The 13,449-nt window shown below is 34.5% G+C and overlaps 1 protein-coding gene across 3 annotated transcripts in view; it reads left to right on the top strand.

Annotated features, from left to right (window-relative positions):
- Positions 1 to 13,449, top strand: part of LOC115456410 — a 105,605-nt gene that overhangs the window by 65,476 nt on the left and 26,680 nt on the right. Inside the window, exon 1 of one of the 3 annotated variants that reach the window (XM_030185464.2) lies at positions 1,146 to 1,912. The exons of 1 other annotated variant lie outside the window; for it this stretch is intronic. In XM_030185464.2, the coding sequence (XP_030041324.1) occupies positions 1,357 to 1,912 (556 nt within the window). In that variant the 5' untranslated portion in view covers positions 1,146 to 1,356. Of the gene's footprint in view, positions 1 to 1,145; positions 2,041 to 13,449 lie in introns of those variants that run through there. One more of the 3 variants, XM_030185461.2, reaches the window with a different exon arrangement.

The following is a 13,449-nucleotide window of genomic DNA, read 5'->3' as shown; positions in this document are numbered from 1 at the left end:
AGTATAATTTTCCATACATCAACAAATGAATCCATATCTTATCTAGGGGTGTCCGATAGAGTGTCATCATTGTCGCGAACGTATTGTGCGTCAGTAACTCAATCGTATAACAACCACGAACAGAGAAAACTTACGAATTGACATGCATAATATTCTTAGTCATTTTATATTTTGATTAGTAATCGTGTTTTATCTGATAAGGCGATTAGGTAGTTAATATTGAATGGATTGCAGATATATGAATATAATATAGACATAGCCTAGTTAGTTCCTATTCATCAGTTTGTAAAATTTAACTGTATTTTATATTTATGTTAGTAATTTCATAGATTATCACATTTTAAAGAAATTAACGCTAACAAGGCTGCTTAAATCCTGGACAAAATGTTAAACATTTTCAATATTTAACAGAGAGAAAATTCCAGTATGCAATATGTCTAATGTGCAAAACGTAACTACACATTTTGATTGGCTCTATATCCGATATTTTGAAACAGAAAGTGAGCTTGGCGAAATTCAGGTAAGGTTATATTACATAGTTGCGTCTCTGCTCTCTTCTTTAGGGATAAAGGAGTCATGATTCATATTGCTTATATTTAAGTCATGTTGATGAAATATTTGTATTTGTAAAATAAATACATACTATTTTATTTAGAAGCAACAGTTGTTGTGAAGGCTCAAGTCACAATGCTGAACGATAGGCCTCACAAAGATATTGTGAGTGGATGCGCGAGTGTGAGTATAGGCCGTGTAGCGTTCTGTATATATTGAATAGTGTTGATGTGGTGGCCTCGCGACAACTTCTCTACTATCTGTTTCGTTTCCCGCCTCTGAGACAATTTAACTTGACAACGTGGACTCAATAACAAAGGCTGCTCGCTCTATTTAGCGCTCGGCTCCTGTCAATGGGACAACGGCAGATATTTAAACTCTTTTAAAAAGAACAATATTCATGTAACACAAAAGTACATCCAAGCTATTTCTTAAATTATACCTTAGTAAAATGCTATACACTAAACAAATAAATTTATGTGGTACTCAACCCGAACTATTCAATTGGAAAGAATGAATAAACAGCCATTCGATTTTAGGTGTTAAATGGGGAGTTCAAACATTCCTAATCGTGCAAATACGCAACCCGGTCCATTTGAGTCACATCTCGTGTTAACGTTACTTGGTGAGTAGTGATGTGGAGGAATATTTGTAAGCGTTCTTTGTGTGATCGGGGACGCTGAGCGTCGGACGAGTGTAAACACGGGTGCGCGGAGCGGCGCGACGTGTCCACGCGCTACGCGGGGAGGGACTCGCGTCACTCGGGCGGCCGCCGCCGCGCGCTCCGCCCGTTCCGCCCGCACGATGTCGGTGCGCGTAGACCATCGCGAACGCGACAGGTTCTCGAGACATTCTTCTCGAGCATCGGTCGACCTTGCGTTTCCAAGTAGCTCTACGCGAGACCACTCCTTTCGCTCGGTGCATTCGGCCCGCGTGCCGCGAGCAGCCAGCGATGACTTGATGGTGCCAGTGCGCACGTTGCGATCAGCTTCTTGTCGCGTAGCCCCTGGTGCTCCGCATCGCTTACGCCGCCACCACTCCTCGGCGGCAGAATGCGAGCGCGCGCGCCGCTCACGTCGGCACACGCTCGAGTTGCCCAACAGCCGAGGTCCCAGCGTCCGAAGCCGGTCACCCGAGCCGCCGCCGCCGCCGATCCCGGAGCCCGAGATCCCGCCCGAGGACGCCGGCAAGGAGGCGCGGAGGCGACGGGTGGTGGCTGCCGTTGCGGCGTCCTTCTTCGCGCTGGCGCTGGCGTCAGTCCTGGTGGTGGTGGTGACGCTGACTCACAGCTCTGTGCTTCGCGCGCACAACCAAACGGCCAAGTACTACACGTTCTCCGTGCCGCCGCACCATCCTCTCAGTGAGCCCCGTTCATGTTGCCCCACCGTCGCCCCTCCCGCTTCGCATGAGACTGTCTCCGACCCTGAGTGCCAGGGGCTGCGAACGTCAACAGGACTTCACATCCGATGCGCGCGGCCACCGAATGTGGTACATAATTTTGTACAATACACACTTTCATACTGATAAATTTCGGTTACACAGTACACACTAGCTATAAATTATTGATTTAACTTTTTAATTAAATTTCAAAGAAAGTCACTAATATGTATCAAACATTTTTTTGGTACATAACTAAAATAAAAAAGCACGTTCGCAACCCCCTTTCTGCATGTTTAGAATTGAATGTATAGATGTCAAGTGATTGTGTTTATATAATATTAAAACATTTATAATAATTATAGTAAGTATGTATCATTCATTTTATGTCAATAAGTATTGAAGACTTTTTAGAGTCGATTGAATTGCAGTGAAAACTTTAACAGAAAAAATATGTATTTTTTAAATACCCTGTTTAATAATTCAAATCGTCCATATCAACTCCATTAAGTATCCTTAATTACAATTTACTATGTTACAATTGCGGTGCGTTTCAGTTTTCTTCAGGATAGAAATGATACAAATGCCCATTACAATTAACAATATCCTAATGATTCAGTTAAGACTTGAGAATAGTAGAGATCTGATATTAGTTATTGCAAAGTTTAAAGCAGTAGCTTGAAACTTAAATTACAATTCTAAATTTGTAATTTAAAACTTTGCAGTAGCAAAGTTAATTATTTAGAATTGTAATTTTTAAATATTACAGAATTCCCAAAATCAACTATCGTAATCAATTTCCACTATATTACTAAGTATTCCGAGATCAAAATAAAAATCAGTTATCTAAATAATTCTAATGGTAAATCTTCGGTTTCAAGTCTGTACTGCAATCCTCGAGAGTAAACTTTAAACCTTTAATACCACAAAATAGCTATCTTCGTTGGCTTTCAGCGTAAATTGAGGATTTAAGCTTATTTGTAATTTATACAACCGTCAGTACAAAACAGTTTAATTGCATTTTTTATTAGTTTCTTAAAAAGTTTACGTCAATATTCAAAATAAAATTATATTTTCCATGAATTTTTAAAATTATATCAGAGTTCAAATTATCAAAGAGTTTCTTGCTAATAATTTTGCTCAAGAAATTTCCATCAAAATGTATTACAGAATTATAGTTTTGTTGTGAGAAACACAAAAAATATATTTTAGAAAGAGATAACAATATTTTTTTAACTTTCGCTGTATGCTTTAAATAAGTCTATTATGCATAAGAAGTGCCCTATGTTTCGATCCAACCTCTAATTATTCAAGTCATCGTATACCTATCTCCTTAAGAATGAATGTTTTTAATCACTCATTCTTTTAAAATAGCTTAAAACCGTTTATAAGCAATGGGAACGTTTACGGCATTTTTAAACAAAAATGATAGATTTTTATGTGAGTAATAGCATATTTAAAGTGATAAATGTTCCTGCCTCTCAAAAGGGGTAGTCATTTATGCAACTAGTACCCTTACAGTTCGCCGAGCTTGAATCTAATATGGGGAAAGTTATCGCCATGTCGGACAGACATTTTAAATACGAGCAATTCTGGGTTTCTAAAATTCATTACTGGTGACATAAAATTATTAAATAAATTATAGAAATATTAGACTACATTTAATACGTTATTGTAGTTAAATACGAATGTTTATGAGAGATAGTTATTTAAGACGAAAATAAATTTCAGTTATCTTACTCGACTTAGTAGCAGTACAAAATAATACTAAGACCCTTTAAAAGATCTTTTGCAAAATATTTTTTCATTTCTTTCAGTAATAATATATGAACCGATTATTTTAAAAGTTATTAAAAATTATGCCTAATATTGAAATTGTTTGCAAGAACATTTATTTTGTGCCTGCGTTTAAATTATTCATAAAATATTTTATCAACATTATCATTCAGGTCATTAGTAAAACATATCGTTCGTCTATATTTTCAATTTAAATATTGTTTTAGGTCTTTATTATTAGGTTTTAATATTTTTTACAGTTACACACAGTGTAAATATATGTGTTTATGAAGTTACCTTTTTTCTTCTTTTATATTATGGTTGCCATCGTTTATTTATCAGTGATATTTATAATGTCAAACAATAATAGCAGATACAAAACAAAAAGTCTAAAAAATCAGGTAACCAAATATACTCCAAAAATAAATATTCAAATTAACCTTTTATCTATCAATATGATGTTACATCTCTTAGTTACATCACAGCATTCGATCACTATGACGTTTGGTACGCAGAAAAAGTTTTTACGGAATACATTACGCGTGTCAAACTTTGTAGGTAAATAGGTCATTCATTGAGGCGGCGCCCGCCCGAAGCTCTCATTATGTACAGTTCGTATTTCAGATAATACATGACAACTTTCTTAGTACTTCTATTGGTATTTGTATTCTCGCATTGTTGATTCGAAACAGTATTAAGGTCAGTCATTATACAATATCACTTGACCACAATGTCGAGAGTACAATAGAAAGAAAAGAAGAGAAAGAAAATCTGCATATATGTGTGTTGATTAAAGTTCAATAGACATGAAGAAACTTAAGTAATCAACGATGATATTGTCGATATGAATGTTGGGAATAATATTTAAATGAAATTTGTGAGAATTTTTCGAGATCCTTCAACGGTGTTTGTAGTGCCACACTTCAAAATCCTCGTGAAGCGTTCCAACGATTGCAAACATATTTTACAATTCTACATTTCCGAAGTTAGTATTAGTGTTCGAGTTAGCATGCGGATGCCCTCAATTTTTATTCAATATGCATTCAACACTAAGAATTTTCATACGATATCGTACACGCTTTCCATATAGGAATAGGGTTAATAATAATTGTATGAAGTTAGATAGAGTTGATCTGAGCCTATACTTGCTTAATGCTATTATGGTTCTATATAAGAACATAATGAATATTGCTGGAATTTAAAGGCATGACGGCATCAGTGGCGTAGTTGAATTGCGTGCGTGGTACGACTCGCCTGTGAGGTACCGGTTCGAATCCCGGATTGGGTAAAGTGATATTTGCTTTTTCTGCTGTGTCAGCTTGGAGTCAGAAATTTGTGCTCGGTATGGTGATAGGCTCGCCCCCTATCACGTGTCATGGAACACACGGGCGAAAAGTGGGCGCTCCGGTTGCACCTTTGCCTAACCATTCGGGTATAAAGGTATCATATATTTTTGTTTGATATATTTTTAAAATCATAGCCTATAGTTTCTTTGTGTATTTTTTCTATATAACTTGCAGTGAAAGACAATTGATTTTGCCAGGAATATAAAGCAAAAATAATCACTTTTCTACGATTTATTCCACACTCGAAATTGCGGATGTGGTCATCTTTATTATCCGCGTATCCCAAAAACAAATAATGACGCAAGTCGAATCCGATTTAAACATGACGACGCGGCATTATGTGGGAACCATTGTGAAAAGATATAGGAGTATAGAATTATTTGTTTTATGTGCTATAAAAAATAGTTACACATCCGTGCATTGTCAGCGCGATGGATAAAGAAATGAGAAATTCACATAGGACGTTGTAGCTCTTGATGTGTTGTGTAGAAACTGATGTGTTAAGAGCGTTTACGCGTCCGCGCGCCGTATGTCTCAAAAACAGCACTTTTCGAAGGAGATAATATCCATCAAAACATTATTTTAAAAACATATGAATTAGTAATTATTATAGAAAATTTTGTTGTCTAAAAAGTTAGTAGAGAAAATTTTTAGATTTATTGAGTATTTGTAAATTGTTTAATGATTACTGAACAGAGGTTTTCAAATTTGCGCTTCGAACGTCTATTTCGAAGCTCAAAATATCTTAAACCACTAAGGAACATAACAATATGTTATTTTTATCTAACTAAAAAGATCCTGAAGAAAAAGTTAGTAGAGAAAAAAATATCTTTTTTATGTTTAATTCATGAGAAATAAAAATTCAAAGAATTCGAAAATTTCAGAAATGTTGGTCATTTAAATGATTTTTTTATCACTATATCTTACTTAATTGAATATAATATTGGATTACTATAATAGAAGAACATCTCCTTAAAAACATACAATTTAAAAATTCTACAAAATTAGTTCCGTTATTTTTCTATAAATATTTTAAATACCACTATAAAACGCAACGCGCAAATCGTTTCAAATTAGTCTGCCTTGAGGCTTTCTGGAGAGAGGACGTATCGCTCGTCGCTCCGGCGAGACTCCAGTTGGACTTTGCTGTGCGTAGAAAAAATAATCACGTGTATACAGTGATTGCCACATCTTAGTACTTTAGTAAGTAAAATATTTTTTTCTTTAATGATTGACAATAATTTTAGTAGTTACTATAAATTATTATTATATTATTATGTTTCAGACACAATGGGAAGTAAAGCTATTTCTAGGCAAGAAAAGGAAACGTAACAACGCTGAAACTTCGGCTAAAGCAAAAGCTAAAAGATTGATGTACTAATGTTATAACATGCGTCTGTAGTTATGGTTGTTACTTTTTTTACTCATTAAACACTTGAGCATAGTTACTCGAAGGAAAAAATGGAACCTTAAGCTAAAAACAATTAGCCCATTGAAATGTTACATGAGCTTTGTATTTTTTAGAGGACCCAATTTTATTTTTAGAACATGTGTGGGGGGTCAATAGAATCTCAAGTTTGTGAGGTCGCCCCCCTTGTCCCCTGGCCGCTATCATGGAAAAAGGGGTGAAAACACTTTTTTCGCGATATCTCGGAAACTATGCGTCTTACATAAATTTTGTAAAGTCATAATTTGTAGCAAATTGTTTTGCCTACAAATATGTTTATATAACTTTTTGCCCTAAATTAAAAATTAAAGAAGTTATAAGCAAAAATGTGAGAAAATGTTTATAAAAGTTTTCTTTTTGCTCTATAACTTTTTTTACATTTTACAAAAAATTACCTCAAACTAACCTGTAAATGATCTTTTGAGGAAAATTGTTCCCTATAATTTTTTAGTTCATTCATTTAAAACGCTGTTACAGCGCTCCAAAGTTTACCGGGTTCGTCAATGCTCATGAGAATCCGGTCGAAACAAAATGTTTAACTTATTTTTGATTTTTTTTTATTCTAAATATACTATTACAATTTGCAGGCAAAACAATTTGCTACAAATTATGGAGTTACAAAATTTTTGTAAGACGTATAGTTTCCGAGATATCGCGAAAAAAGTGTTTTCACCCCTTTTCCAAGATGGCGGCCGGGGGACAAGGGTGGCGACCCCACAAACTTGAGGTTAAGCTTCTATTGACCCCCCACACATGGCCCAAAAATAAAATTGCGTCCTCCAAGAAATGCAATATTCGGTCCTTAAATTGTAACATTTCAATGGACTAAACGCACATTTCAAAACTCGTTTTACACCCGCGGCGTGCGCGGTTGTATGCGGTACCCGCTGTATTGGCGGCCAACTAGTAGAATCGTGCGGGCCACGATAGCACCAGCGCGCTCTGTGGTTAGTAGGTGGGCGACTGCAGTAGTCGGTAGGGGAGGGGTGGTTACAGAAATCTGACGCCATTTTCCTCCATCGTGATCATTTCTGATATGTTTCCATGGCGTTCTGGAACTCAACTGACCGTTAACTGTCCTTCTTGTAACCGCCCGCCTTGCGATAATCGCTCGCCAAGTTTGCAGGACATAATCGGAACCGCGGTGGTTACAAATCGCACAGATCTCTGGTCGTCATGAGTTTGGAAATAAAACAGCCGTTTCTCAACCACGGCGGGCGAGAGTAAAAACCGCTTCGTGAGTTCTTAGCCTTATAGAATCACTTTCCTGTCCCGTTGTCAAAACGTTTACAACTCGCCAAATACCCATTGCGCGAGTCCCACTCGCACTTGGCTGATTTTTTTGCATAATGCATAGGTACGCTTACTTTCAAATAACAAGGTTTTTGTGTTCACTGATGCGCACTGTTAAGAAAATTCAAGTGACGAGAGACGGAATCCTATATCTTTCTCCTCTTTGAACCTTAGAAATAAGGGATTTGGTAATTTATGTAGCTAGTGAATAAAACTACTAGTAGTAGTTAGTATACCTATCTTCTTAACTATTTGGGCTAGTTTAGGTTTACACGCTCACATCAATTTTACATATAATTTTATCCTGACGTTTAACCCTGTGCAGGTTTCGGCGTCATTATACTTGTATAAATTAAACGCGTCTAGATCCATATGCAGTTTAACTTAAGTATGTAGTGTTTGCGTAAACTTCGATAACAATAATAGTATATTCTATATATATTTTTTTAAATTTTTAGGTAATCGTGCCTGATATTACACTCAAAATAAATAAGGTTATTAAAAGCCGCAAAATTATAGATTTTCAATATTTTTTGGATCAAATTAAAACACTCAATAACCATAACAGAGCAATAGGTTGTAGTATCGAACATTTACAACTATTGAAAGAGAATGTTTGCTTGCAGTCAACATTTTTAATGAAGTGTAATATGTGCAATATGGAATTTAAGCTATTTAAGCGCTAAGAGATATACTGATAGTATGGACGTATATCGTGGAACTGTGAATGGAGCTGGAGCTATGATGACTGAAGTTGGTAGATCAAATTTAAACGAACAGTTAGCTTCCATAGATTTACCAATATTAACGCAAAATGTTTACATGAAATGTTACGACGAGTTAGCTAAATGATTGAAATTAGCTGCAGAGGACAGGATGCAAGAGGCCGCTAGGGAAGAAACTGATAAAGATGTTGCCTGTGGCGATGTAAAAGACGGTATTCCCATACTTACAGTCAAAGCTGACTGCTGTTGGTCAAAAACAGTACAGAACCAACTATTTTGCTTCGTCGTGTGTCGCAAATATTATCCAAAACTATGGATATAAAACTGGTAAATTGTTATACATGGATGTACAATCGATCGATTGATGATCGATGTCACTGAGAAGCAATACCTATTAAAAAAAAAAACTATCCAAAAAAATATAACCAACTTCCGAAAAGAGAAGTCTTTTATTTCTCACTTTTTAGTTATACACCTAAAAATGACATGTCATTACATACACCTTCTGACTCAAAATATAAATTCCAATATGTAATTTCTAATGACTTAATTTAAACTTTCAATATGCTAAATATTAAAAACTGCAGATCTATGGAGTAATTATGTGGTCCATTATAAACATCGTAGCACAGTAATTTTCCTGATTTATTGTCTGATTACGGAGTTCTAGTGCCTATCTTTCGGCTTCATGATGAGCTCCACTTTACTAAAGGGTACTTTCTAAATGCAAATGCTTACATTTTTTTAAGAATTTGCATTTAAAAAGTGAAAATAACAATTTGTAAAATTGCCGTTAAAATTTGTTAAAAATGTTTATTTTTTTTATAATTACAAAATGATACATATAAACTATTTCATGATGAATTCTTATATATTTAATAATAGAATTCTTCATTTATCATAAATTCATAAATCATAAGTTACATTCCAATTAGATAATTAAAGCGAAAAGATCAAAATTGGTTGGTCTGACTATAAAGATAGCCGACGCGCTAACTCTACGCACACAGCTACGCAACGGCTCTGTGTGAGTGAATTTTGCGAAGAATTACCTATAGTTGACTTCACGCGCCGCACGTAAACGCTCTTAATATTATAAAAATAAATTTTACATGTCTCAAATGTCTAAATATCACATCATGTTTTATAACACAAAAGCACATTCGTCATCGCGTACGAGACTATATTGCTTTTAAAATATGTATTATTATTAAAACATAATCGTAAATCTTATGAAAACCGATCAATGCAAGTGAATGTGTAAATTATTTGAATCAGTAAAACTAAAATAGGTCTGTTATTGTAGGACGTTCAATCTACGAGTACTGAAAGATTCCAATAATAACTGAAGTGGTTCAGTGGAGTGTTTTATGAGGATTTCGTTCCCACTCCTGTGAAGCGATTGTATGGAAACACACGTCGTTGATGATCTTTGTACTAAATGTTGAATATTTCGGGCCAACTACAAACAGTTGCCAGTAATGGTATTCGGCAAAGAGCGGCTGACTGAGCCCTCGGAACGTTCATTTTACATTACAAAATTTCAAATTCTTACGAAGTTGTTGGAATGTTTTGAGGGAGTTCGACATTTTTGCTCTGGGTAAAGAACATTCTTCTTTTGTTGTTTCAACCCATTGTATTGGAAACGGATTACTTGTTATGAATTATGATGAACTACCACAGTATGTTGCCATGGGGAAATATATTTTTCTTAAAAAAAAAAAAAACAATGACAATTTTTCATTGATAATATACATATCTATCTATATTGTCATCCGGCCTCAGGAATAACGTGTAATTTACTAGTAACTAAAAAGTTATAATTGAATGAAACATGCTTAATTAATAAGGTCGTCCATGTCAAATTGAACAAAATCTATTTCACGAATTCGTTAACGTTCGTTAATTCAAAAATTAAATCGAATTCATTGGTACAACCAAAAAACGAATTTAAAAGAAACTTGGAAGGGATACATGTCTGATGTCGGAAAGTTGATAAATAACTTGACGAAGTCCTTAAATGAACAAAGAAAAAGAATTCAATGAACACCATCGTATAATTTTTTGCTTCCCAATCATAATGCTTTGAGAGAGTGGTTTCTTTTCACTTATTTTAATAAGTAATAATGGCAAAGGATGAACACGTTATTCAGTTTTTTTTAAATATCTTCGTATTCCCGCTTCGTTTCATGGAAAACTAGGGGCATAAAAATCATTTTATGTTAAGACCGACAAAGCCATGCACTGATATACTGATCTGTGAACCTTGGCAAAAACTTAGGTTAAGTATTCTGATTCAGTTAAAACAACCATTATTAATACTTTACTAATTATATACCATAACTAGAGCGGTTCCAAAAACAGATATTAAAAAAGGTATTAATATCATTGTAATTAATACTTGTAACTTAAACTTATATTGCTTGAGATGTAAGGTTTAAAATTTCCACTAAATTACCTATGTGCAGATATGTATTTTAAAAATAATGAATATGAATTTTATCACAGTGGTTTCATCTACACATTTATCGTGGTTTTAAGAGCTGTATGCAATATCTTCAAAACATATTTACTGCCGGTTGAAATGCGAATAAGACAAGATTAATTGGATAAACATTAGAGACACGATTTGGGACAAAACTTAAAAAAGTATTCGAACAAACTATCTCAATATTTAAGTTTAAGAAAGATAATCTGCTTACTCACATGAAATTATTCAAAGTTTATGCAAATTATATTTACTTTACGCGTGCGGCTACTTAAGCATTTGACAATTGCTTCTACCTAAAACGGTTTTCAATAGAGCCATCCATGTTGGTTGCTAAGACCGTTGAATCTATGTATTTAAATTTCAAACTCCAATACGTTTTAACTAAGCTAACTTATTCTTATATTCTGGCAAGATTCACATATAATTATAGTCACAATTAAAATCCTTTGGAGAACACAACAGCTGTGGCCTATGTGTTTGTCTGTCCGTATACAACTTTTTAACTAAAAAGCAGTAACAAGCAACCAGTGGGGCGCGGAAAGTAGATAGACACTAGTGAGTTACCGCACTCATAGGTTTATAGATACCCATGCCATGCACATATGGAATATGGAACTTTTTTAATTTCACGCTTGAATCAAAACTTCTACGCGAATGAGGACGGCCGAATGTCAAGAACTCTACATTCTGTCATTTTACCAACGTGCCCTGTCTAATGATGTGATGAGGCACTCGCAGTTCAAGTGACAACCACGTCTCACAAATCTTGTAGTACATTGCCTTATTTGAAAAATATTAATTATATGTTTCTAAGTAGTTTTATTCAACAGTTTCCATTGAATAAAGTGAATTATATTTGCTTTTTATAATCAGAATTTTAATTCCATTCATGGCTAGAACTGTCTCATCATCTCTTCAGACTATTAGACGATTTCTATGAACTATATTATGTAATAAATTTTACATTTGCAAAATGAAATACATTTACATTACAACGTACGTATTATAGATATTTAAAAATGTTTCTCAGAAATTTATTTGTATTGCCCGCGACGTAGACATTTATGAATTCTTAGCGGACTGATGCCGTCCGCCAGTACATATAAATTCAATGTTCTTTGATCTTAAAAGCCAGTGAGGGTCATGTGTCACTGGGTATACAATTGATGGTTAAATTTAGGGTTTTTTGATGTTCGTTTACAATATGGCACATAATATGATGTTATAAAATATGAAGAAAAGAGATCAATCAATGTTTCTTTTTACTTTATTTATTACTAGATTGTTATTGAATTATTTATTTTACAAATTTGTGGTTACTTCTCATAAATATACAAACTTACATTTCACATTCATAATATTAGTAGGATAATAATAAGTACTTAAGATTTATGTGTTTTCCTGTGAAAGTACATTTAATTTTTAAATGAGTTTTCTAAGTGATGCTATAAAATAAACGAGGGGCTTAATGTGTTTTCACATTGTTATCCCCCTGGTAATGCTACTATCATTTAAATCGCACTATCATATTTTATGGGTACCAACTGTTTTACTCACTCTTTTATTCTTTTGTTTTCATTTAAAGTTTCCATCATGTAAAATTTACAATAAAAAAAATATGTTTAAGTTGACAAAAATATTTCATACTAGCTTCCGCCCGCAGCTTCGCCCACGTGGATTTCGGGTTTCAAAAATGGAGAAGGTGCTCAATTTGTCGGGATGTTTTTTTAATTTATGGTGGTATGCAGGTGGTCCGATTGTCCGGTCAGGGTCTGATGATGGAATCCTGGTGAAATCGAAGGAACTTTTAACCATTAAGGTTGCACACGAAATGACGGAAGCTTAAAAAATGGAGTAACTTCTCCCGTTTTCCCAACATTTTCCATCACTGCTATGCTCCTATTAATTGTAGCGTGATGAAAAGTATACTATAACCAGCTCAGGAGTATGAAAAATAATTGTACCAAGTTAAGTTAAAATCCGTCGAGTAGTTTTTGTTTCTATAACGGTTATACAGACAGACAGACAAAAATTTTACTAATTGCATTTTTGGCATCAGTATCGATTCCTAATCACCCCACTTATTTTGGAAATATATTTCATGTACAGAATTGACCTCTCTACAGATTTATTATAAGTATAGATATGCAAAAGTAGCTCAAAAATTGTCCATAACGAAAACATGCATTTTAAAGTAAAACAAAAGAAATAATATCGTGAAGCCAACCAAATAACTAATGATATATTAAATTTTGTGACTGTTTAATTTAGTCGGGTCCGCGATATCACTTTTGTTGAGTTTCAGAACGCGACATTACATTATTATATTCTGTGCTCCAACGCACACTGCTTTGATGTTAGGAACACACCTACATTGCTTAGACAACAGTGAACTTTATACAATAGCAATAAAGCTCAAATTGACTCTACGTATTAGTTAGA

Source organism: Manduca sexta, chromosome 20 (genome assembly GCF_014839805.1).
Source record: "Manduca sexta isolate Smith_Timp_Sample1 chromosome 20, JHU_Msex_v1.0, whole genome shotgun sequence".
NCBI lineage: Eukaryota > Metazoa > Arthropoda > Insecta > Lepidoptera > Sphingidae > Manduca > Manduca sexta.
The sequence above is the reverse complement of the archived record's forward strand: the minus strand, read 5'-3'. Positions and strand labels throughout refer to the sequence as shown.